Source organism: Ursus arctos, unplaced genomic scaffold (genome assembly GCF_023065955.2).
Source record: "Ursus arctos isolate Adak ecotype North America unplaced genomic scaffold, UrsArc2.0 scaffold_17, whole genome shotgun sequence".
Lineage (NCBI taxonomy): Eukaryota > Metazoa > Chordata > Mammalia > Carnivora > Ursidae > Ursus > Ursus arctos.
In genome coordinates, this window is record NW_026622841.1 from 16613467 (window position 1) to 16640943 (window position 27477).

A 27477-nucleotide genomic window follows, 5' to 3' on the forward strand; every position below is an offset into this window, starting at 1 on the left:
CCTGGGGTCGGGGTCGGTTTCCTTGAGGAAGGGATGTCTGGACTGTAGGTGGGAGGCAGTTTGCTCTCAAGAGACGGAATGGCATGAGCAAAGGTCCTGAGGCAATGAGCCTGGTGTGTTCAAGAAGTCCAGTGAAACCAGGCCCAGAGAGCACTCGGGACAGCTCCGTGATGCAAAAATGCATCTGAGACAGAGCAGATGGGGCAAGGCCATGAGGGACCTCAGGGGCCAATCAATGACCTGGATCTTTATCTTTCAATGTTTCTTGCAGGCAGATAACGATTTATATGTCCTGAAAAGACCAGTCTGCCATTAAAGGAGAATAAGGTGGATAAAAAAAGCCCAGCGAGGCATCTATGAGACAAGACAGTAGCTTAGACTTGGGTGCTGGAGGAGTGGGAAGGGAGAACAGACGGATTTGAGAAGCACTTGGGGGTTAAAATGAACAGGGTTTCGGGAGGGACGAGAAATGGGAGATGCGATCAGTATGTGGCTGCTGAATTCTCTCTCAATTTCTTCCCAGGATGCAAAAGAGGTAACACTAGCTCCCTGTTCATCAGGTTAGCTCTCTAAAAAGGGAAGGCAGCAATTTAACAAACAGGGCACCTAATCATTCCTACTCCTCCTGCGAGCCTGTGTTGATTACTGCATTACTCCACCTGATTCAATCCCAAAGTCAGAAGAACCTACAGCATTAAATGAGGAGGTCTGAGAATTGTTCTTAATGAATAATTGATATGAACTGTAATGATCATCAGAATCTTTATTAGAAGTCTACTTAAAAATGCAAACATCTTGTGTTTGGTTGTCATTTATTAGGCGGAAACCGTTCCATTTCACTGTGACTAAGGAAGCCCTCCCAGCGCCCCTGCTCCCGAGAGCTCCCAGCTCTGGCGCTGCTAATGTCTTCTGCACTGTGTTAAGTTAGCCATATGGTTTTCTATAAGCAGATATAAAGGGTTTTTTGTGTTTTTTTTTTTTCAATTGACACACAAAATCGATTTTAAGTCTTCCTTGGTTCTTTAATTTCTACTCCTTCTTTCCAGGATGATTATCCATGTGTTACCCTTTGAAAATTGGCAGTGAAGACCCTTAAATACGTCCAGCTTAAAAAACAAGTCATAGGAATTTAAATTATTTTGTGTTGTCACACTTGGAGCTGCTGTTACTTATAATATTATTAAGTTAAAAAAAACTAGGCTAGTGCCGTTCATTCATTTGCTCAATAAGCCTTCAGTAGGTCTCAGTGGCGGCTGAGCGCTGGAGGTACCAACGCGACTGAGGTCGGCTCACAGGACACACTGGGTCCGTAATGATTAGGGAACAACCTGAGTTCTGGGAGAGGGGGTGACACGGTGCAGGACTGCGGAGGGAGCCGCACAGACAGGGAGCTGACCCGGAAGCATCGCTGTGGACAAAGTTATAGGCACGCTATGCTTCTCAAGGTGAGCAGAGGGAGGGGTCCAAAGACAAGGCTAAAGGTGGGCAATGCCAGGTCATAAGCATGCTTAGAAAAGGTTTCAATTTACCCTGAGGGTCACAGAAGGGTCGACAAAGAATTTATAAGTAGACAAACTGCATGCTTGTGTTGGCTTTCTAAGATGGCAAACCCTGGAGGGCAGGCACCTGGTTTCCTAGCTTCGCCTACACAACTGAGCACCGCAATGTAAAGCGACTGGCATTTTCTGACAGCAGGGTACACGCTTAACAACCTCTGAAGCAATACGGAAGATCAGTTTCATCTTCCACGCGGCAACCCTTCAGGCGGGCTCCACGGTCTCATTCATTTCAAGGTCATGTAGACTTGCTCTGGGAGATGGGAACTGTGTCTGGGCTTTCATGAAAGGACAGGTACCAGGGCTGGATAAATACCATGAACAAACCTTAAGACAAACACACCCTTATGGAACTTCAGGACGGTGATGAGAATTCCCAGGTGGCAACTTTATCTTTGACATGGACCTTGATGATGAATTCAGCATAATCACAGTGTGGGTGCAAAGCAAGAAGGGAATGCTAGAAAAATCCGAGCCTGCTGAGCCCCACAAGACAACTTCCATCATGACCACAGAACCGTTAAAGGCCCCCCAAACATCCGGGGCATGTACTTAAACACTACGTAAACGCACTATTTTTTGAAGTACTTAAATTCTAAAACCAAGGCCCAAACACTCACATTCCAATTTGCTTTAAAGTGAGGAGGAGATGGGCTTCATGCCCCAGGGGCCTTGGAATCTTTGACTTTGCCAGAAGAGAGAGCGGACTGTAATCAGAACTTATTGCTACTTAACATCTGAAGCTCTGAGAGGTGATCTGAATTCTTTAACAGCGGAGTCCTGTTACAGCCCTTCTGCGAAGAAGCAAAGACTCTGAAAGTCAAAGAGGGAGTCCGGGGAGGCCCACACGTACCTGTCCAAAGTTTTCTTCATCGATACAAAACATGAGGTCCAGTTCGGTAGGATCATTTTCCAAGATCCATTTCAAAGAGTTGTAATATTCACTATCCTATAGAAATGACACAGAAATGAGCTTTTCCTCCCCAAATACAAACTCATTTGACTTCTTCAAATCATTAAGTCCTTCTAACGTTATTCCATTCAGAACGCTCAAGGATTACTAGCCGCTAGTAGGTTTCCTGCTCTGCTCCAAACCTACTCTTCCCCTGTAAATTAAAATACAAACCAGACCAAAAAAATATTCTGGTACTAACAGGGGACTGGACTTGAATCCTGTCCTCCGTAAAGGGTAGAGGAAGCAACCTGCTCTGGATTGGCAGAAGGAACATCATCAAGTTGGCCACGGAGAGATCAATATATTTCCGGTCTTTTAAGGGCAAAGATATCAGAGGAAAACGGGGAAGACAGAGGATGTTCTACTTAAATACCAATGATTTTATACTCCTTTCCTGTGCTTTTATTGCCCTCTGCAAGTCCTGTAAGCAAACTGGAAGGCTGCTCTGCTGTCAAAGCCAGAACACAAGCCACAAGGGCCTGGGCTCCTCTCTCTGGGGCAGGCCCAGGGGCTCCACCACTGGGGACGCACTGGACAGGCTCTGGGAAGGCAGAAGAGAATGCGTGCACCAGCTGCCAACGGGTAGTATACAATTCAGACTTTAAAAGAAATTTCGAGGTTCCCAGCTTCCTCATTCTATTATAATAAAAGCATAAGTTAAAGGTGGAAGCTGAAAAGAAATTTGAGGCTGGTACTGGGGTTCTGTGTAGCTACTCGCCCACGGGAAAACCAGCTGAGTGGATTCAAGTGCACCGTGGGCGTCATCCCCTTCCTTCACACAGAGATGATGAGCAGAGGCCCGATGAATGCTGGCAAATGAGGAGAACGCGGCTCATATGCCCAACTACCTAAGAGACACCACTGACAGCACAGCAAGGCCAAGGGGATGCAGGTGCTTTCTCATCAAGTGACAGGATATGAAAGCAGAGCTGCAAATATCCCAAGTGGACAAAGAGCTTCCTGATGGCCTGTGAGTGCGCTGGCACTCGGGCAAACACCCCACGCTCGGCTGGAGCTGGCTAGTGGGGGGATGGGTACATTATGAGAAGAGTGTCATTTTTGTTTTTATAGAAAATCCTTTCGACCCTCACATGGTCAGCCTAGAGAAAATGGGTAAGTTGACTGCAATGGGAAAGCCCAAATCCTGTTTCAGAGAGCGTCTCCTAGCCTTCTTTTCTAACTGGGTTCATCCCGTCCCCGGCACCATACTTGGTCACTTCCACATCTGGGGTGGTGATAAAGGTTCTTCCCTTTCTCTACATTTTGGCCTGTGCTCCTGCCATGTTTTGAGATCAGAAAACAGAGGGATAGCCGATGACTCTCCAAAGATTCGTATTAACAGTTTTCGATGGAAAGCAAGAGCTGCAGTGAGATCCCCAGATGACCCTTGGATTTAGTTTGGCCAAACCAGTTCCGGGTAAGTGAGGTGGCTGAGACTGGAGTCTACCCACCTCAATCACCCCTTCTAGGAAATGTGAAGGGTTTACTTATTAGAAACTAGGGAGCTCAATGAACTTCTTGAACAAGCCAATGTTCCCCGCGGCTCATACTGAATGGCAACACCCACAAAAATCACCGTGACTACCACGTGGTCCCAGCTAGCTCTCGAAGGCACGGGGGCCCAGGACGCCCAGGGCAGTGATCTACATTTACTCACCACTGATTCCATGTCATTCAGAGTTATCTGCTTTCCCAACATCATCTTGTAAAACGGTCTAATGAAGAAACCTAAGATGTGGTGGGAAAATACGGGTTAGTTTCAAAGCTGCTGTACATCAGAGCAGGACATAACACACGAAGCTGCCCCCAGGCTGAACGGGAGGCCAGGTCTGGCCTGGGGAAGGCAGCACTCAGGAAGGACAGTACAGCAGGAAGGGGTCAAAAGGCTTCCAGGAGGAGGAAAAAGAGCTTCTTCGAGGCCATGCAGGAGTGTGCGGCTCAAACAAGGCCCATGAACAGGAGGACAAAAGAGCAGTGGAAGCAGAGGGGACAAGACAGATTTGCCAGAGGTGGGCCCGGCGGGGAAGCACAGGGTGTCCTAGGGAGGACAGGCCGGGAGGAGACTGGGAAGCACGCAGCCGGCAGGGGGCGCTGGAGAGTCAGGCCGCTGCCTGCTGGGATCTGGTGTCACGGAAAAGCCAGATGAAAATTCCACCTGCACTTGGGGATCACTGCTTGGGCAGTAATGGGGAGAAAGCCAGGAAGGGGCCAAGTGGGAAACGAGGGAGACCACTCAGAAGGCTGTGCAGTCTTCCAGGAGAGGAGGATGAAGGCCTACGGCGATGGACTCTACCACCACACAGGTGGCCCGCAGGGACCCCAACTTGCCTTGCTCAAGGGCAAGTCAGCATTCCTTGGTGCCACCTCCTCCCATGGGGCCCTCTCCCCCTCCTCCTTCACCCTCACCCCCCTGCCCCATCCAATCTGTCACAGTGCTCTGCTGCCTATTCCCAATCCTGCTGGCTCAATTACCTTCGGGGTCTAGCGAGGTATTAGGTGGTAAAAGGAGGAAACTAGCAGGAGGGGGTGGTGGGCTGACCTGCAGAGCACACTCTGCCTACGGGGGAACTCGCATTCGGACCACAGACCCGGGGGCACTCTGGCTCTTAACTGCGCAATTCCCGAGGTACACTGCTGTCCCCATGTGGCAGTCTCCTCCACTCCCTGACATGTTCCTGTCCCTCCCCGCTACTCCCTCCAAGGAAGCCTTGGCTTCAAAGTGATCCCAGCTTCTAAATGGGTAAATCCTACCCCACCCTCAAGGTGAGACACAGCGTGGTCAACACACTCCCTGACCCTCCAGCCAAGCCGCCTTCTCCTCAGCCTGCTCCTTGTGCCCCCTTCTCCTGTTGTCGGGATTCTTCTGCTCCCCACCCTCACCTCCCCCAAGAGAACAGAAGTGCACTGAGGTCAGGGTCTTATCTCCTACTTTCCAGATTTCTCCACAGCAACTAAGAATGCCTTCTCACTTCGCAGCCTCTAAGAAGGCTGAAATGAATCTTCATAGGCTGAAATAATCTATGGCACGACTCCAACGTTGTGAATTAAAATATATTTACATGCACTATATATATGTGTATATATTTTATATGTACATAAGTAACGACTGTGGTTTCCTTCTAATCAGAAAAAAATGTTTATTTTCCCAACCAAAAATAAAATACGAAATGAGAGGACCAAAAATCAGCTACCAATTACCAGTAAAAATATATTGAAGGGAAAAGCACAGAGGGAACATCAATTATTTATTGGAACACCTATGGTTCCATAAATATAATTAACATAATTCCCCATTAAAACCTCATTTTCTAGGGTAATTACAATTCTGACCCCAAATCTTACTCTGTCTTCTATCCTCAACTGTTTCATGCCCAAATTCTTCAAAAATATCTACTTATTTACTAGAGAGAGAGCACGAGAGCTCGTGGGGGGAAGGACAGAGAAGGACAAGCAGACTCCTCGCTTGGCACAGAGCCCTTTGTGGGGCTTCCTCTCATGGCCCTGAGATCATGACCTGAGCTGCAATCAGGAGTCGGATGCTTAACCGACTGAGCCACCCAGGCGCCCCCTTCAAAAATATTTCTGACTCAGTTTCCTCACTGATGATTTCTGTAATGCCCTCTTACGGGCCCTACTTCTGAAGTGACCGAATCCGGAAGAGGTCTCTACTATAAAGAGGCCTATAGATCCAGCCAGGGAGGGAGTCTGACTTCTAACTTTGAGAGTACCTTGAAATTCTTCCATGACTTATGTGCTCTAAATAATAATGAGATTCTTTTGTGCCATCTGTTTTAGCAGTGATCCCAGGGTCAAGGACTTCACTGAGTTATAGCATTGCTTCGAAATTATTTACAATCTCTTCACATTCAAAAATAATAATTTGGGGACAAACGGAACAATAGCAGGATATCGGATGGATTAGATCATTTAATTAACTTTTCAATTAGCTTTTCCATCTGTCACCAAATCTACCTCTTGCTAAAAAAAAAAAGTTATTCTGGAAAACACAGAAAATGTGCAAATACAGAATGTTCTGTGCTTCACACTATAACGTTAAAAAAAAATTTTTTTTTTTTCCTAACTGTGTAGACACTATGTCTTTAGTGCTCAAATTAGGATGACACCAGGGAAAAGCACCTCTTTTATGGGCAAACCATAAAACTAATTTATCCAATTACAGAGAATCAGCTAAACTTTTGCTTAAAATCATGATGTGAAGATACGAAACCTAATAAGGAACCACAAACAGCACTGTCCTATTTTGGTTACTTCGTGACATTTTAGTTAACTTACCATCTAAAAGTTTCCCATGAAATACTGCCAGACCAGCAACTCTTCCAATAAAAGTGAAATAGGACAAATGGTCTTCATTACAGAGGCCTGAATTGGGATTGATCTGAAGTGTGTAGTTGTCCCTTTGGGGAGGGAGAGAGAGGTAAGGTCAATCATATTTTTAAATAAGAAATTCAACAATCTGAATTCTCCTTTGCCACCCGTGCTTAGACTTGCACAGTGCACCTGCAAACATTCTGCACCCAATGGGAAAGGCATAACAGCTGGAGAACATGACTTACTGTTCAGTTAGCCCCTTTGTGACCGACTGAGGTCTAAGACAGCAGGTGCACATGCCCTTTTTTAAGTTACACCACAAGAAAACTGCTGATATTTGATTATTTTTGCTCCACAAAAATGTCAAATATATATGGTTCTGTTAGATATCTTGGGAGGACGAGAAACATCACATAACAGAGGAGCCGTGTGTGGACTCCCAATGCCATGAGAACTGCATGTGACTTTTCTCTGTGAGGACCAGGGTTAACTTCTTTGAGGGACCCAACCCTTGGTCTGACCACCACTCTGCCCTGAAAGGCTCCCAGGGCACTGGGAGCAGTATTTGGCTGTCTCAACAATGCAAACCTCAAAATGTTCACATGTATCTAATCCTCCTTCTTTGGTCTCAAGATCCTGGGGATCAGTGGTTTTCAAACGGGGCTCCACAGATTCCCTGGGCGGGGATGGGGGGTGTCTCTCTCGGAATGTGGGTGAGAGATAAGGGTCCCGCCTCCCTACCCTGCCCTCTTCAATGGTTTTAACCAATTTCACAGAGCAGGCTTTCTCATGGGACTTTGGGAACAACCAACAAAATGGGAAATTCTGGGCTATAGCAACCAAGGAGGGTGCTGAGGCTGGCTTCCAGAAGGGCTCCCAGGAGAGCAGCACCAGGTAGATGATGCTGGAGAACCCAGTCCCCTTAGAGCGCAGGCTACCTCCCAGCAAGGTCAACGACTCTTCTACCGGGGCCTCAGGTCTAGCCTAAGCCTTTGGAGACTCCACAGCCTGGAAGGAGCACCTGGCCTTGTACGGCGTGGGTGTTTGATTCCTAAGAAAGCAACTAAATCTGCCTCAGCTTCCATGTTTGGCGACAATGATGAGATCCTAATACAAGGGAGAATCTGTTTCTTCCCTCACGGGACCAGGACACAGTCCTCTGGATCCTGACGAGTAGGTCCTCAAAGTTCGCATCATTTGCCTTTGAGCAGCAGAACTTCAGAAACTCTCCTTGTTCCTCCTAACATGATGAGGAGTTTCTGAATTCTGACACTGACGAATTATCCTGAATTAGCATAACAACATTACAAATGAAAATTGCCTCTTGTTCTCACCGTAAGTACCCAGCACATTTTCCATTTCAATTACATGAACCCGAAGGACAAGGGAAAAAACATTTTTAGGTGTTCACAGAGCACATGACTTGTCCATGTAGAGTCAGAACCAGTTCGAGACTTACAGGGGGGACGGGGGTGCTGAAATCAGCAGTGTTAATTCACCTCGAATGACTGAGCCATGCATTCTCCCACTAAGTTTAAATTAATTAGGAATAGAACTTTCAGGGCAGGGGTGAGGGAGACACATTCTGAGTGCACTCCGCATACTTACGTTGCAGAATACTCAAAAAGCCCATAGTAGGGGTTGAACATCTCTTTGGACAGTAGGAAGAACCACTCTCTGGCCACACCTCCATAGTCAAGACCTTTCTCTGATTCAAATTCGATCCACAGTCTAGCTTTCAGGACGTCTGGTCTTTTCACAGACATGATTCTCCGATAGGACTCTTCAAAGATGTTATTCCTATGAAGTTTCATTTCGAACCTATTTGGAATATCAGCCTACACGAAAGAAGAAAACAAGCACGTAATCACACAGCAAAAACACATCTTACTTTCCAACACAGAAGAACAACAGAGTAGTAATGATGGCAGATGTCAAATAAACAAGCAGTGACGAAGAGCTCCGACTGAGACTTCCTCCTTCAGGGATTTTCTTCACATCGACAGCAAGCCCCACTGTGTCAGGGTGAGAGGCACAGAGCATGCACCAGCGGCTGTCACGCTGAGCCCGCAACACACGAGGCACAAGACACTATGCGGAGGAGAAGACAATCATCCTTTTCCCCTTCAATACACAACTGCGGGCCATCTATCCAGCCACTGGCCATTGAAATATGGTCAACTCTCGATATTGCTTCTGTCGAAGAAAGGGGTGTCAGTCCAGGTCATCAAGACCCATAAAACAATCCCCGTTGGCCCAGCTGAGCTCATTCTCAACGCTGGCAGGGCCCCCAGCTGGTAGATGTGATCCATGATGCTTACAAGCTAATTCTGGTGCCCTGAGAAGGGGGACCTCGACGATCACGCTAGGTTGTGGGAAAGCATCGCAAAGGTCACAGTTAAAGAACATGGACACAAACAAGCATGTGAGTGAAGTTGTGAATCACTGCTGCCTGGAGAAATGAGGACCAGGGTCAGCCTCGCTCCCACTGTGGATCTGCAGCGGGAGTTTCCCGGCAGGTGACACCCCCGCAGGAGTGCCAGAGCAAGACAGGCTCCTATGCACAATGTCATCCCTGGCTACTGGGGGACATGTGGGTTACTAAGTAACACTGAGGACTTTCATGTGCAGGTATGAGTCCCTTCAAAGGCAGATATCCGAGAGCTACTTGAATCAGAACGCCAGAAGGGAGAAGACCCCAAAGTGGGAGCTCCTAATGCAGGAGGGACTACGTTTCATGCATCTGCCCGTCCCCAGCGCCTCGGCCATGGCAGAGGCCCAGAAAAGAGGCAGCGAGCGACTGAGGGCATGGAGTGGGAGAGACCACAATGGAGCCCCGGCAGACTGGGGTGAGGGGAGTTGTGCCCAATACTCTCCTCTTCCCAAGAGAAGGAAGCCAAGAAATAGCGGCCGGTGTAGAAACCACGAATGCGCACATTGAGGCGAAAACTGGTAAAACCTGTACCATAGAGGTGACCTCACGACAGAAGACACCGTGCTGAAGAACCGGGGAGGATGTGTCAGTAGAAAATGTAATATGGTGACTGAAAACGTGGCCTCAGCACCCCTCACAGGGTCTCTCAGTTTTATAAAAATCTTACAGGGTTTCCCACTGCAATTTTTAATTTGAGAATTATGCTTGCTCTTAATATGCCAAATATTATACTTTAGTATTGTAAATTATATTTGTGTTATAAATACAACTCAAACTATACTTTCCAATTGGAAGGGAAGGATAGGAACATTTTTCTGAGTCGGGTCTAGGTTTATGGCGATGACCACAGGCTTCTCCACATTTTTTGACTAGGTCCCGAATTATTTTATATCCCATTCAACTCATTCCTATCTTGTTAGGTATGACATAAGAAATCACCATTCAGGTTGATTTGATATGTAATACCAAGTTAGTCATCACTTACCAGGTCTCTCAAAAAGGAAATTCAGAGTGAAGATCCAGGCGGATCAGAGGAAAAGGAAGGTAGGATTTTTAGTACAGACAGAGGTAAGACACAGGTCGTTCTCACTGAAGTACCTTTGGTAACTTACAAATGACTAAAACAGCATTTTTGGGAGACGTGTTACTCACAGGTTTCTTTAATTTCTTCCTAAAGTAGTCATATTTCTGCTTAAATTCTCTGGAGTAAGGAACAGCCTGGAAGATAAATTTATAAATATAGATAATGTAAACAACACACTTGAAATTTTATGTATACTGAGCCAACATTCACAGAATTTCACGAATCATAAACCTTAAAATTCTCACTCTCCATATTATCACTGAAATTTATATAATATCTACATAGTACATGGGGAAGTTCTAGAATAATGATTGAGGCTGGGGGGGGGGGCTTTCACCCCTGAAAACAATGATTCAAAAAATCATTTTTAGGGATATGCCACATAAACCAAATACACTGTCCATGTGACTTTTGCCTAAATGGGGAGTCAGGGTATAACCTTTGTTGCTGTTGTTTTAAATTTAGATAAAAGTATTGGCTACGATTCTTTAACACAAAACCCAAAATGACCTACGTGGTCATTTTGAAAAAACCATGGGGAGGAAATAAAATGACAAGAAAGGCCAGTGAACTGATACTCTTATCAAGGAACATAAAATCACGTAGACAGCAATCTGGAAATGTCTTCGATTTAGGAGTCAGAAGGTTTGCCTCTTACTAGTTAGTAGTCTTGGGCAGGGATTTCTTTAAATCTTCTGGAATGGCTTATCTAGGAAGCAGAGTGATGGTACCAAAAGCGTGGGTTCAGTAACTGAGTTAGCGATCACTGCTCAAAAGTTCTGGAATCCCTCCTGGCGAAGTAGTAACATTTTAATGTAGTCATTCATATTCTTTACTTGCTATGCTGTAAAGCAGTTTACGATATCTGAGAGCCAGAGCCCTGACTTCAGGCTACTGAAAAGGCTTCTAATTTTTTTATGAAGCAGAAAAGACTGGCTTTTGCACACACACGGACATAACTGGGACAGCCTTGTACTCAGAAAAACTTGTTGCTTTTTCACAAATAGTATGAATTTGGGCAAGAACACTTCTGCCGATATCATTTTGGGCTAAGTTAATAAAAGATACGGATCCTTAGTAAAGTGTCTCCGGACTCCAAGCCTAACACCACCTTACACTTTCAGAAAGAGGAGAAGTGAGGAACCAAAGCTTCCCTTCTTCATACTATTTTAAGACACAGTCACACAAACAATAAGCCAAAACAAAAATAACCACTCTTATAGAAAACAATAATCATGTCAGTGTTTTGCTTTGTAATTCAAGAGCAATAAAGACAAGGTGTTTATATATCCTAAGAACATTCTAAAGACAATTTATGGTACCTAGGGTCTGTTCTTAGTTTTTAAGCCATTCTTCATTTGTTTTTCCATTGAGCACTAGATTTGACCACACATTTATTTCGGGCTGTGTTTAGTCTGAGGGTATCATGTATGAACCCTGATTCTAGAACAGGTAGAAATTTTGCCAGTATCTGGACAACCACCAAAGTGAGGGAAAGGATACAATGTTCTGACATAGTCCATGAAGACATTATCATGTTTTTCGCTCTACTCACACTATATCCCACTACAAACTAAGATGTCCTGTATACGCAGTCTTTGGTGGTTCCTCTGCTGATTCATTTAAACAGATATTTCTTGAGTACCTACTGTGTGCCAGGGAAGTAACGGTCCATCAACCAAAGATTTCTTTCCCTGTTTCCTCCTGGAGCTTGCAAGTTGCTGTGTGCAACAGGCAGGAGGAAATACATGAAGAGTGGTGAATGTACTGAGGAAAAATGGAGGGCGAGCGCCTGGTAGGCTACTTGATATGGGTGGTCAGGGAAGGCAGGTCTGAGGAAGGGACATCTGAGCAGAGCCCAGAGTCACAGGAAGGAATGAATCATGACAGAAAGCAGTGCATGTAAAGTCTTGAGAAGGAAAGTGTTCGATGTTCTTAGCTACGCTTAACTGTGACAGAGGGAAAGTAAGCTGAGTAAAGTTATGCCTTTCATGATCTCAGGCTGGCTTTAGTGGCCCTGACTTGGAAGGTAGACTCCAGTGCCAGCGGCCTGTGTGACGAACCCTCCCAACTACAGAATTTCTTCACGGTTAAGAAGAAATGGACCAAGAGCACTTCAAGGCTCTTCCGTTTCTCCAAATCTGTGATTTCCAGCTACTATATTTTTTTTGGTTTTGTGCCCTTCCCCCCACCCCGGGAAATGTTGAAGAAAGGCTTAAAATACAAGTTCCAGAGTTTTAAACGATGGGGTGCGGGAGGGATATATTTTACAATGCTGCCCCCAGCCTGTGCTCTCTACTCTCCTGTCTGACTTAGAACTGGGAGGTGCTCATTACATGTGGGTGGAAATAAAATGCTGAGATATTTCTGGTCTTTCTCCTTCTGGGGAATGAGGCATGAAAACTGAAAAATCATTATCTTCCTCCAATACTAATCTTTTCTCTCTCTCTCTCTCTCTCTCTCTCGAGTTCTTATGAATAAGAAGAAGTAGAAGGGGGTTTTTATATTCTCCTCCTTCTTAACAGATGCCAACAGCGTGGCAGGACAGAGACATCCACACAGCGGAGCCTCCGAAGACACTCACAAGGCCAGTCCGTTCCTTGAACCGGACTGGCCACACTGCTTCTCTCCTTGAGAATGCGGCATCTCATTTTCTTCCGTACAGTGTAACGTATAAAATAAAGCCTGCTTCAGAACTTCACGTGTCTGTTGATTCAAGCCCTGTGCTCTTTATTACGTATGTTTTTCTGTTCTCAGCAGTAGTGACATGCTGACTTATTGTAAAGGCGGGTCTGAACGTTCTCGTGTCGTTCTAGCCCAGCTGATGCCGGAGCTCCTTACAGAGGCGGCGACACAGGGACACGGGTGAGGTCAGCAAATTGTAGCTCCAGTTCGACTTTTGGCATTTGCTGGAACTAATGGCAATACAATTCGTTTTCTGAGCTTCTGACAGCTTGGGACTAACAACATCTTCCCTACCTTCCTGAGGGGACTGCTGTGAGTTCTCAAAGCAGCTGATTCTAAGGTTCGTGGGAAAGTACAAAGCGTGACACAAACATGAGAGAGTATTCATAAGAGCAGCAAAGCACGGACAGCACTTCATCAACGCGTTCACTGGTGATGCTTGTGACACAGAGAGCATACTGACTTACAGTAATGCTGTGTTGAGCTGCCACAGAAAGGGACCCCCCCCCCCGCCCTCCCCGAATCTGGCTATTTTTTTTTAAAACTTGGGGAAAAAGAGAAATTCGAGGTTCCAGATAAGCAGAAAGACTTAAAATTAAAGAAGTGGGCATTGGACCTAGACTTAGTGCTTGGGCTGGGGTTTTACTCCTCACACGGGGACACAGAAGTTGGCCTACAGTCTGTACGACCTAGGGAGTAAGAACAGAGCTCCCTGCTTAAAACCTACATCTGACATGGGGACAAGAAAACTACCCACCAGCCCAGGAAAGGTGTAAGGAAGCTTACCTTCTGTCCAGGACCACAAACGAGAGAAAAACAAAAAGAAACAGACCTGTAATAAATTCATACTCTAAGCCTGCACCAAAGTGGGTATGAAGTCCGCAGTTATATTAACTGGGTCTGCATGATCCCAAGCTAAGAAGTTAACGGTAAATACAGGTCAGGTCTTATAAATGCCTCATGGGGGGGAAAAAACGGAAAAAAAGAAAAACGAAAAAAAAAAAAAAAAAACCATGAGCGCACACACACAAATTATAAACTAAACTGGTTATAAACTGAACTAAACTGAACTATCATTGAGGAGGGTCCACAGACACAACATGTGGGAGATTTAGTCCCCCTATGGCCAGAGGTAACAGAATAATCCGGAAAGAATATGAAATAAGCATTTTAAGAATGATTAGAAAGCTAAGTATGAATTAAAAAAGAAAAATAAAAAATGAAAGAACATGATAGAATAACCATAACTGAAAAGACCAAGCAAATTTAAAAAGACCCAATAGAGCAATGAGTAATTAAACACAGTTAATGAAATAACAGACACAATGAAGTGGTCAAGGGTAGGTTATAATAAGCTTAAAAAAGAATTAGCTGGAAGAGCTGAGCCCACAATGCAGCAATGAGAGAGACAGAGATTGAGTGAGAGAGAGACCTAGAGAGAGAGAGAGAGAGAGAGAGAGATGGAAAACAGGAAAGCTAAGAGATTAGGAAGACAGAAGGTAAAGGTGAATCACATACCCAGGAGTTACTGGTACAGATAACCAACTAGGAAGACTGGCAAAGATACAGTATGTGAGAAATAACTGCTGAGAAATCTTCCAGAATGGAGGGAAGACAGGGTCCTCACACTGAAGAATTACAATGAGTCCAAAGCAGAATCAATAGAAAGAAATCCACATTGAGGTTCATGAGAGTAAAATTATATAACGCCGAAGTCACAGAGAAAATTCAAAATTGCCAGAGAAAGAAAGACTCACCCACCAAAAAATGACAATTAGATCAATAAGAAGCTTCTCAACAGTTGTGGAGGCCAGAAGACAAGAAAGAGTATCTCCAAAGTATTAGGAAAACAACTGGCAGCCAAGACTTCTCGAGCTGAACTATCATTTCACGGAGAGGTCAGATAAGGGCCCCCCCCCCCCCCCCCCCCCCGGACTACAAGCTTCCTGCTTTCAGACAGTGCTGCTCGAGCCGGCATCACCACCCCTGGGTGGGTGTGTTCAAACAGACTTTGCTGCCCCCCCCAAACAGACTTTGCTGCCCCCTACTGATTTTCAGTAGGCCTGGCTTGGGACCCTCAAATCTGCATTTCTAACAGGTTTCCAGCTGATTCGGATGCTGCCGATCTGCAGACAACACTGAGAACCCGGAACCATACTTCGTTCAGAAGATAACCTGGAAACAGCAGGTGTTAAGACCCAATGGTGGGCAAAGAAATCTGCCTACACATAAGGAAATAAGCACTGGCCGTGGAGAAAAAAGATAACATATCAACGGCTATTTGGGAACATTTTAAATGTGGCTGAACAACGCAAAGTGAGTGAGAAGAACAGCATGAGAGTTCCCTCAAGTCCCATCTTGCTCAGGAGGAGAGTAGAGAGCAATTAATTTTGACATGAAGTACGTTGGTTAAAAATGTTAAGGTAAGCACCGAAAGCACAGAAAGAAAATACAACTTCCAAGCAAGTACAGAAAACGAAAGAAAATAAAGGGTACTTTGTCAATCTAATAGAAGGTAGGAAAAGAGAAAAAACACAGCTAATCGAGCAGGGAGAAAAGACATACCAGGCAAATACTCAGGAAGAGAGAGTGAATGCAATTGACTGGTAGAGCCATGCTTGCCGTCGGAGAGTCTTGGTTCGACGGAACAGCCAGGAGAAAAAGCAGTGATGGAAATGGATAATTTGAACACCATATGCTTGACTTAATGGACATATAAAGAACTCTATACCCAACAAAGACAGAATACACATTCTTTTCAAACACAAAAGGAACATTTATTAAAAAATGGCCAAGCTGCCAAGGAAGTTTCAAATATCTGGTAATCAATATTCCATAGATAATATTCTCTGACCACAATGCAGTAAAATTAGAAAATCAGTAAGAAATGGATAGGCAAAAACCCTTCCATACTCTTAGAAACGAAAAGCACGTTCTAAGTAACTTACAAGTCAAGGAGAGAAAGAAATCATGGAAATTACCAAATATTCAGAACTGAATGACAGCAAAAGCCCGCTGTCTACATGAAGTGGATGGCGACCTAAATACACATGCTCTTCCTGAAAGAAGTATCCCTACTACTAATGAAAGAGTAAACAAGGCTCTTCTGTTAGTTTAAAAAAAAAAAAAAAATCTTTCTTTGGGTCAAATTTACTTGGATTTATGATGCTAAACAATTTTCAATAGCAGTTAAGAACTAACAGTGTTTGAGTGAAGGCAGATGATCGATAAGTGATAGAGATATTTCAAAAGGCTTCAGAATTATGTCAAAAGTCCTCCGTCACTTGAAAACAGCGTTGATTCCTGAATACCTTGTTTCTCATGATGTAGAAGAGAAAACAGGACCCTAACACCTTATCGTGACTGTGAATGTATCAAAAGGAAGCCATGGTAGTAAGGCAGGTGTTGAGGTCACACAAAATGCAGCTGTTGTAACTGAGGTATGATGGGGCACTTTGCGTTACACAGTAGCAAAGCAGCTGAACAAAGCCAATAAACAAATCCAACAAATTAACTAAGGGGATGTCGAGTATCAAGGTAGGTTTGCATGGTTATTACCTTTTAAGTTTTCAAAAAGACTTACCTTTATAATTCTAAACCTAATTTGAACGGAATCAGATTAAAGCCACAAAAGCAGTATTTTAAAAATACCTAAAGGCCTTTAGCTCAGCATTCAATATGTTTATTTCCTTTTGCTCCTCTCCAGTTTTTAACAGATTCCCAAGTTTGCAATGCTTTGCTGATGCAAAGTTCCAAATTAGCTCCCCGCACTCCTATCAACACTGACCAGAGATGCTGGTGCCTTCCCTGCCGATGACTGCGGCCCATGCGGTGTTCGGTACCAAGTCCTTATGAACACAGAGCGTGGCAGTATTTTAAGAGGGCGCTCTACCTAGCTTCCTTTTGCACCCGGCGAATACGTGGGGACTGCAAGGAAGTTAGTGGGTCAGCAGAGACAAAGGTCCTTAACTCTGCCAGCTCCAGAGGTTGGCTACAACCTTACCCAAACTTTTCCAGACGTTCCACGCTGGAAGAGATTCAGAATACAGCTTAGATTTGTTCGCATACATTTATCACCCTTGGCCAAAAGAAAGGACAAAACGATACAGATACGGGGCGTGGCTTGGTATAAAAGGAAGCGAGGACATTTTGATTGCTGTTAACTTTAATCCACCTTTTTACAAAGGAGAAAAGAAAATGTTTAGCTTTGTTCCCATTAGCAAAGCACTTTCTTTTCCTTTATAGTGAAAGCCCTTCGAAAAGGCAAACACAGTTGTATCCTGCCCAGGAATTCCAGTGAGGAGATGGGAGCAACTCTAAACTAGCCAACCACACCAGGCAAGCAGTACTGTTAGAGAAATACGTGTTTAGATGCAACCCAAATAGCACACTGAAGAGTCAGAACTTGAGGATACTGACCGGACCAGTAATAGCTGGATTCTGCAGTCTTGGGTCTTCCCACTGAGTAATTTTGCTATCTGTAAATTAATGTTTAAAAAAGAAATCAGCATATTAGTTCAAATCTATGTTAAAAATGTTTTAAAAAGAATTATATTTGGATTTTTCAAAAGCTGTCCCCCAGAATAACTTAGTATTTCAAGGTTAGAAGAGCACCCTATTCTATATGGCAGCCCCCCGCCCCCCAATACTGTTTAGTTAAAAACACTCAATCAAAAATGCATGACTAAAGCCAAACCATCTATTCACACTGTTTTTGGCAAGAAAAACTGCCAAAATTTCAATTATAAACCCCTGTTCTTTCAAGGATTTATAACTTGATCTTGATTTTCCTTTAACTGAAAAAAGGCATAACAAGTCGTAGTCCCTAAAAAGTTAACACACACACACACACACACACACACACACACACACACACACACGATTTTTCTCATTTCAAATACTTTTTTCTTTGCTTATGGTGTTGGAAAACTGCTTTCAACCAAGAATCCTTCATTGGACAAATGAATAATCCATTAAATGTGTCACTCATATGCACGCAAAAATCAGAGCAGCTAAGGAGTCCAAACAAATGAGCATTAGATAGAGCAAAGGACAGAAAAAGGTTTCCTTTCTGGTCAAGTTGGCAAGAAGTAGTGTTCTTTCTTCTAAATGAGTCAACGTCAGCACGACTGTTCCATGCTTCCTACAGTGATACCGTGCTACGGCTGCCCTGAATCACTTCGGTTTTCTGACTATGCATGGGGATTACTGTGTGCGTGGGAGGCAGGGATGGATTCGAGTGACAGGTATGGGAAGGGCCGACTGGGGGTTTAGAATGGGTTCTCTCTGGCATTTTAGGGCATCTAAGTTGGTTAAAAAAAAAAAAAGGAAATTATTTAAGAATATGGTTTCTGCTTATTTCCTATATACTCCGTAAATAGACTGATAAGAATAAGCAATAAATTTGATTTTAATGACCGTACCAGGAATTTTTCCAAATCTGGTATTGTAATTATTGTAATGAAAAATTTCATTATTTAATGAAATTATTTTAATGAATAATGAAAATTATTTTAATGAAAGTTTTTTTTTTTTTAAATATTTTATTTATTTGACAGAGACAGCCAGCGAGAGAGGGAACACAAGCAGGGGGAGTGGGAGAGGAAGAAGCAGGCTCCCAGCAGAGGAGCCTGATGTGGTGCTCGATCCCAGAATGCCGGGATCACGCCCTGATCCGAAGGCAGACGCTTAATGACTGAGCCACCCAGGTACCCCTTAATGAAAGTTCTAAAATGCAATTACTGAAGCACATGATTCTAGATTCATGTAGGCAGGAAATGTATGTGAGATGTTCCGATGGTTTTAGTGAAATTTGATGGAAGCAAAAGGCATTTTGGGTCCCTTTCCTCATGCATTAGAAATCTGGAAAGTAGAAGTTGCCATTGTGGTGAAGAATAAAAGAACACCAAATAAAGAGAATATAGCTGAACAACAGCTCCCTGGACTACAGTCCTATCACCTGGGTACCGTCAAAGCCGAAGTAAAGTAATGACTACCTACACATGCGTCTCCTCAAATAGTCTGTCCAGTTCATGTGCACCTGCATTTCCCATGGCGACCTCAAATCCAACTCTCCCAAGACCAAACCCATCATCTTCCAGGAACAAAACCCGTTCCTGTGCTCCCAAATGCCAGTATCACAGTGCGTTCGCTGTTCCAACCCAGCACTGGCCACCTCCCTGGCCTCCCTCGCCATTCCCCTCTGGCGCTTGCTAAGCTGTCGCCTGTCTCACTGAGAAAGCTGTTTTCTGGAGGGCACATCGCTTCCACGGATCATGCCCTGTTTCCCTGGCCTCGGGCTCACTCATCCAAGCTCAAGCCTTCCTGTGTAGTTCTGCCACAAGGATCTTTCTAAAGAACAAATCTGACCACTGTCAGGCCCCTCCAGAAAAACCCTCAGGACCTCCCTCCTGCCTGCAGAAGGGACCCGCGTTCCTACCCCTGGTGGACACCCTTTGACCTGACCCATGTGCCTCCTCTGTGCACTGGCCGTGTGCAGCCCCACCACAGTTCTCGGACGGTAGCCCAGTCCGCACACCTTCATACATCTGCATGTTTCTCCCTCCCGGGGTCACTCTCCCCCAGGCTTTCCTGGATAAATCTGACTCATCCTCACTTAGGATCCATCCGAAAAGTAATCTGTTCCTAAGGTCCTCATGCAGCCCAGCCCCCGGCCCTGGCGTTCGGCCATGTAGCGAGCAAGTCTGGTCCTCAACAGCTCTGCTTCTTCAAAGCTCGTTCCTTCCTCTACCCAGCACTGCACCTATGTCCTAGGGCTCCCCAGTTTCTACGCGGTTACAGCGCAGATCGATTTTACAGCTACGTATCGTCAATACAGGATATCAATATGTAGTGACCATTTACTCACTTTTCCAGACCTTCCGAAGCTAAACTTGCTTTTTATCCTCAGACACTGTATTTGAAATAAAGGGACAAGGATGAAGGAGAAGAACTGTTTAGCTACTATTAACAGGTTTGGAAGACTGCTGGCAAGAAAGACGAAAACAGGATTTTATAGCCTCCCTGGAATTTTCTCTTCTAGCTTTGTATCCAAGACACCTGTGGCCACTGGCTCAGCTGCTGGGCATACCTGGTCTTTAAGAGGAAACACATGACCCCCTAAGAGAGGTAGAGATTCAGTTCAAGATCTTCCCTTGACCTTTCACGCCAGCTCCAGGCAGGAGCTATTTGATAAATGTCAATACCTCATCTCTTCTGAAATGACGTCTTTTTAAGATGGTTATTTTTAATCTTGAAAATGTCTGCCTTCTCAAGAGTTTAGGAAGTAAAAATAAATAGCCTCATTATTTAAAAGACAAGGGCACTGCTGCCTTTGTCATTCATGTGTGTCACATGTCCCGGTGATGATGGAAGACAGCATGACTCTGCATCTCTCCCGAGACGACTGCTTGCACAGGAAAATGCCACACGCAGGGATGTCGTGGTTCCTGTCCTACACGCAGCAGGACAGCAAGAGGAGATGCTGAATTTTGCAAGAATCAGACGTGGGGAAACTGCTTAGAAGAGAGCTCGTCTGGAAGGTAAAGGTGCTCCTAAAGGTCACCCACCAGGTGAGGAAAGGCATTCTGGAGTGTACCTGCAGGCCTGACAAAGCCTCTTAAACAAACTCTGTGCTTTTCACAGACTGGGTTTTGGTGAAGCAGCGTTATGAAGTTAACTCTGTTTCGCTGATATGTACCTGTTTACAGGTTTCCATGGAGTAAACCTCGACAAACGGGAGAAATGGCAGAAATGTTGCATCAACAGCAACTGAGGTCATCCTAAACCGATCTTTTCTCTTCCACAGTTTTTGCTCACCTAATTTCCACTATTATCTAGTTGAGAGAACTGTGCAGTAGGGCAGAGCAAAGGCACACTTTAACCTCCATGTAAAGGACCGCAGAAATCTTTTATAGCTCAGATCCACCGGCACTGTATGTGGTCTATACCATCCCCTGGAGTGAAGAGGAGCCTTGGGGAAGCTGTCTCTTCTGGCAAGAGGAGTGGGAAGGGAGGGAGCTCAGCGCCTGGAGGGACTGGTGGACTGATCAGGAATAAGGAACAGCCCAGGCATTTAGCAAAACTACCCTCTCCTCCTCCCAGCAAACAGAAGCAGGGCAAGCCTGGGGCCGGGGGCACGGATGCTGCTTCTCCAAAGTTCTCTGCCACTTTCGGACCAAGGACATTATCTTCCTCACACCTTCACCACTGACCCTCCATGAATTAACTTCCAGTCACCGTTCATTAAGCATCTACTCTATATTATACTAGGTCTATGCACACCACCAGAAAAATAAGTCTATGATCTTCATTATTTCTAATGCACACGACGATGGACATTTGCAGTAGAGTTTTTCTTCTTTGGGGCCCTTACATTAAGAACATTCATAAAATTCTTTTCAGGTTGACCTGAACATCAGATCACCAGCCAGAACATGGCCACAATGCCGTGTGAAATATTCGGTGTGTAGCAAACCAAGGCTGTGTTACTAGTTAAGACCTTGTTTTAAGAAAAAGATCATTATTATTTGTACCTACCTTTAAAAACTGAAACTGTAAAGCATATAACAACTGAAAGAGGAATTGTTTTTTGTTCTTAGTGGGAAAAAGAGGTGTGCTCCCTCCCTTCTTTTAATAATGCTATGAGTAGAATTATAAATAAATAGCATATTAGAGAAACAAGCAGGGGTACACAGATTTTATGTATAGCATTTATGGTAGCAATTTTAGGCTCACTGTAAAATACTGGAGAGCAGGCAAACCCTTAGTAGTTTTACTGGTCGAAGACAAAACTAAGCCTATGTACCTTGAATTACCGAATTTTAACCAAAGGGCAGCCCCCTCTCCAATACACCTAGGAATTCCACTTGTGGCTTAATTCTGAACTGCTGGGCTTCTTAATTTATAAAAACCTCTCAAGCCCCCGAGGATCCTCGTGGTCACTCTCCACCAACTGGCTCATCGGGGGACTTTTGATCAGTTAAGAGAATGTAAGGCTGGAGAAACCCGGGGCAGACTTCCTAATCCTTAGGAACCAAATGCAAACAAAGATCAAAATACTCCCAATGGCACACACTTTTAAACAGAATCGAAGACTTCTTTTAAATATACATTTTTCAGAAGTTCTAAGGGATATACAAATATGTTCCCATGGAGAACATGTTGCCTTAAAAAAAAAAAACAAACCCACTGGCTAAAAGCAAAAACTTTATTAGTTTAACTTTTAGTTGAAATGAGAAACCACACATTTATTCATAGGTGCTGGAGCAACTATACTATAATTTCAAGATACGAACTACATATAGATTAGTGTGTTGGGTGCAAAGAAACATGCTATGAATAGAAAATAAGTCAGAACGGCTTCTTGCCATCAGACCTTTGACGGCAGTGTTTAAGACACTTACATGCTGCTTCAAGCACTGCTCACACATAGATTCGTGACTCATAATTTTAACTTCTAACCTTATTTTCTATTACTAGAGTGTATTTATTAAAAGCGCAGAAATCAAAGGGTTATCGACCCAAAAAAGTTTTTAATGAAAAAAAAAGTTAATAGGTCACAAGATCAAATCGGGTAAAAGCTTGATGGGCTCCTTTCAAGCAAAATCGGGATGAATGCACAGTACCGTACGAGGGCACTGACTCTCTGGCCTCATTCTCTCCACATAACACCTGGCTGCCTGGACAAAGAGTAAAATGACAAACCTTTCACTATAATGTTTGAATGACTCCCTGTCCCTCCCATCCCTTTACCTGCAATGCCTGTGTGTCTGTAAACGAGCCTACTTACTATGGTCAATATAGAACGTGCGGCCATCCAAGTGAATTCTTTCTTCCCAACCAGGCTGGTATTAGAAGAGAGAGAGACAGAGAGAATACAAACATCAGCTAACAGTTCCAAAAAAGTTAAAAAAAATCAATTGATCAATCGATGGCTAAATTTAAACACTCTAAGGACATGCTTTGACTCTTCTCTTCTAGGGTACGTTGTTACATTAAGAACCAAGCACAAACATTTCCAGTTAACTCTTGACAACATCTAGCGACACGCTGTATCACAGGCTTGCCAGCCTCAGGAGACCCTACTCACTGGGTCATGAATGGGAAGCATGGCTTTGCTGTTTCAAAAGCTCCGAAGGGCAATTCCAGCGTCCCCTGGAAGAGCTGAGTTTAGGACTGAAGAGCTCATTTCATTAAACAAATATTTACTGAGCACTGAAGGGAGGAGGAATGTTAATTTACAAATGTCAGAGACAGATGCTTTAGTCCTGTCACCATGTGGCTGAATGACCTAACGGTGAGATTCTCTGGTGTGGGCTCTCAACTCTTTGGACTCAGGAAATAGATGGATTTGGGTATTTTTCCCCCCAATGTAAGGCTGGTATGCCCTCACTATCTGAACGGTGCCTACTTGCTATGTGAAACTCAGGAATCCAACACATGAGGACAACACACGATCCTTCACGTCTGCTCTCGGTCTCTGGCACTCTCTGGGCTCTTTCCATTTCAACCCAGGGACCAAAGAGTTCTGGAGAGGGAGGGATATTTGTGTAAAACCTAATGAATGGAGACTGAACCCTAACCTTTCTAGATTCAAGTTGTGCCATCACATGCCACACACACCAGAGAGGTTAAGGCTTTCTGACTGGGGTGGGGGTGGGGGCTGAGAAGGATGTAGGGTCAAAGTTTCATTCAAAATCTAATATGGGTTAAAAAGAGCTCAACTCCCACTTGGGCCCCTAAAGAGAATAAACCAATAAATTAAATTTTATAGCCAGTCCTCAAGAAGGGAGAAAAACTTAAAATATCTGCAGGCTAGTGACTTATAGAAGCTGTCTGTGATTACTTAGGCCTTTTCCTCCTACTGTTTTTAATATTTCTGTTCCAGTGACTAAATTAGCAATATGGATGGAACCCAGTGGTTGGAAAGTTATAAACTAAATGTGTGTTGCCTAACCTGTCACATGCAGAGAATGCCTCACGCATCCTAGTTACAAGGTCTACTTTCTAACTATTAGCTGCCCACAATTCAGAAACCGCTTTCCCAAGTACACGGCATGAACAGTATGTGCTGTCAGAATTAAGCCATGCACCTAAGTCTATGAAGAGATTACAGACCAGTGGGACCCAAATAAGCCTGGAGAAAGAGAAGGCCCACAGGGTCTCTCCATCAACACGGGGCAGATGAATGGATAAACATTTTCAGACTTGTCCGTGCATCTCCCGCGTACTCACAGGAAGGGGGCCGAGGTCATTGGGGTTTAAAGATGCCTTTGACCGCATATGTACTGGAAATTTCAGGCGTGGATCTTCCTGCAAGAAAACGTAAAAGGCAGAGGACATTAAGAGTGACTGTGTGTGATGTCACTGGCTCCTTCCCTTCTGAAGCAGGGCGGTCCAAGGCCAACAGGTTGCCTGTGCACGGAGCCGCACTCCTGCCTGTACGGGGGAGGAGAGGACCTCTCTTTGTACAGGAAGGCTGGCTGACCAACTCTCAAGCAAGAGTTTTCTCTTCTTGTCCTTGCTGAAAGGAGAACAGCGAGAATATTTAAATAAAAGGTGAAGCATGTTCCGCAAGACCTCTAGCAGGTGAAGAGGAAGACAGTCCCAGCAGGGAAGCAACATGGAAACCAGAACGGAGGGTGAAGATGAGGCTCTACTCTGCAGAGGGGTGCGGACGGCGGTTTGGAAATCTCTCCTGGCTCCTGAGCTGTGCGTGAGGGCCGCCAGCCTTTCCATTGGTCCTGCGCTTTCTGCTGGGCCCTTCCACTCCTCCATCTACAGCAGAGGATGTGAATGTGATCTGAGGGTCAAGTCATGTCCTGGCCAGAGTTCGGGGGCCTTGTCACATAACATCTCCTACCCCTAACTAGGGAACTTGACTGAGATTCCCGATTAAGGTCTGCAAATGAGATTCTCATTTATGTCTCAATACGTAAAAGTCTGCCAAAGATTTCTCTTAAGGGATATGGCTCATAAGATCCTACAAAGAATCAACAAAAGGGAAATATATGTGCTCTGGCATCTTGGCTCACGCTTTATAATTGACAAAGAACAGGCAGATGTCTCATCTTGCAACGGCCCCGTTAGGAGAGGCCGCGCACATATCTCTGCTTCTTTCGATGAGGACACTGAGGTGCCGAGACTTCGAGAACTTGCCCGAAAGCTCTCACCCAGAGTCTGGGAGCGGCCTCTCACGTATACAGACCCAACGAAAATGCAACGTAACTTAGAGAATTCACACTTTAAACTCAAAAGATGAGGAAACAAATGATAAAATTCAGAATAGCACACTGTCAACCAAATTAGACTAAGATTAAAAAAAAAAAACAACCCTAAAAAAAACCCCTTTATTTCAATGACATGAAAGCCTTTGTTGCTATCAGATCACTAAAAGGTTTTCTGCCTTACCATTTTCCCAAGGCAACAAGAAAATGAAGTAATTGGTATAAACCTTGGGAAGTAGTAAAACTCACTTTGTGACAGCTAATGGGTATGAAAATGATCTCAAACTGATTGTGATGGTTGCACATGTTTATTTAATGGTCTAAAACCCACTCACTTGTATATTTTAAACAGGTGAACCGTAGGACATGAGAGTTATACTCCAAGAAAGCTGTTAAAAAAATTTCCCAAGTCACCAGTGTAAGCTGTTGGTCTCACTGGATTATAACAAAGTGACAGATATTTGGAACTGGCCAAGTCTACAAAGCAACCTTCTCCGAAACCAAAAAATAAAACCAACCTTAGCTTTCTCTGAACTGGAGCAAACTATTAACTGAAGAAATAAATCGTGTTAGCAGTTTAGGATGGATAATGACCCTGAACCTTGCTGATATCCTTTTCAAAGGGTAATCAGAGGCATAAAATAGGTTCAGTATTCTGTTGTATACTGGAACACATACAGTGTAGTAAAGAGACACACTAAGATTTTGGATTTATAAGGTCCAAGAAGCTGATAACTGGGTAAGTATTTGTCACGGGTTGATTGTGGACAGACGAAAAACCTGGAGCACCCACCGAGTGCAAGCTGTGAGCTGGACCTGGTGATGCCACAACCACAGGGCCCCCCACCCAGAGCCCCTTCCTCCCAGCCACTGACCATGCTAGCTTCCGGAGGCTGCATGCAAGACCAGCCATGCCTTGGAATCATACACACAGGCTACTAGGAAAGACAATCAGTAAAAAGCTGATGATTTAAAGAACACACAAACAGAAAGCAGCAGCTGAAGTTATAGAAAAGTGCCAGGGTGTGGGGATGAGGAGGATGAAGTCGAAAACTCAATTTTATGGGTCTGCTAAAATGGCCTGCCGTGGAAACCCGGAATTTGTATAATGTGAGGGCTGGAGGCCCGTGGGGTCCTATTATTTTATTATACCATCAGAAGTCAAAATAATGGCAGCAGCTGCCTTCCACCAAGCTCTAAGGGCTCAACCTAGAGGGCGCTACTGAGCCCACCCCACAGAGAGTCCGCTGAACAACCGGGGTGGCAGGGACCCCCCCAAGCTGGTGGAGCAGGCGAAGGCAGCCAAGGCCCCACAGGACCCGTGATAACATCAGGGATGACAAGAAGCGGGACTACAAATGATGTTTCAAACGACAGAAATAAAAATGAATATAAACGGGCAAAATATGCAAAACCCACGTGGGAGTTCCTCCCTGTCCTCAAGCACCACGAGCACATTCTTTCACTATTTCATAACTGCTTCCCTCAATACGGTTGGGAGAATTTTTGAACAGAAGGCAAAGATCAACATCTTAAAAAAAAAAAAAAAAAGGTTTCCTAGCAGAGTTTAGAAATATATAACATATGGGAATGTAGCTGGTTCAAAAAAATAGCTGTGGTTTTTCCTTCCTGGAAGAAGTCAACAACCATGCCTAGGCTACAGTGAGTTTTACTAGTTTGGACCCGGGTAGGAAACAAACCTGCCACTTAATTAAGGCATACTCTTTCTTGCTACAAAAAGAAGCCAGTGCTTTGTCCTGTAGAAAACATAAATACACATACACACACACACACAGACACGCACACACACACACAGACACGCGCGCGCGCGCGCGCACACACACACACACACACAGACACGCTTCCAGCTGCTTCCTTAGCAGAAAGAATGGGCAACCAGAATGCCTCTGTCATCTGCCCTCAGGCACGTGGTGGTCTCCAGCATGCATCCTTGGCCTTGCTGATCCAGGTGGGGACACAGTGATGCTCCCGGGATGTGGTCTGACTTTATCCCAGAGAGACTGCTGGCACACTGCCTGCATTACTCGGGCGTGTGAAAGGCTGTGTTTTACAAATAGACTTCAAAGGGAATCTGCCCCTATCAACATATACAAGGGAAATGTCGGCCTGTATCTTTTCATGCTGCTGGTTAAACGTAGGGAGCAGGAGCATACAGACTGACGGAGGCGGGCCTAGGATTTTCATTA

The 27477-nt window shown here is 44.6% G+C and overlaps 1 protein-coding gene across 11 annotated transcripts in view; it reads right to left on the reverse strand.

Annotated features, from left to right (window-relative positions):
• NEDD4L (NEDD4 like E3 ubiquitin protein ligase) overlaps window positions 1–27477 on the reverse strand; it is a 332508-nt gene that overhangs the window by 21480 nt on the left and 283551 nt on the right. For 7 of the 11 annotated variants that reach the window (XM_057313371.1, XM_057313369.1, XM_057313372.1 and 4 more), the window contains 8 exons: window positions 24279–24356; window positions 22834–22888; window positions 17463–17521; window positions 10427–10492; window positions 8449–8678; window positions 6805–6926; window positions 4169–4239; window positions 2410–2505 (listed from right to left, as the gene is read on the reverse strand). In XM_057313371.1, the coding sequence (XP_057169354.1) occupies window positions 2410–2505; window positions 4169–4239; window positions 6805–6926; window positions 8449–8678; window positions 10427–10492; window positions 17463–17521; window positions 22834–22888; window positions 24279–24356 (777 nt within the window). Of the gene's footprint in view, window positions 1–2409; window positions 2506–4168; window positions 4240–6804; window positions 6927–8448; window positions 8679–10426; window positions 10493–17462; window positions 17522–22669; window positions 22724–22833; window positions 22889–24278; window positions 24357–27477 lie in introns of all 11 variants that reach the window. The other 4 variants (XM_057313368.1, XM_057313370.1, XM_044383041.3 and 1 more) reach the window with 1 other exon arrangement.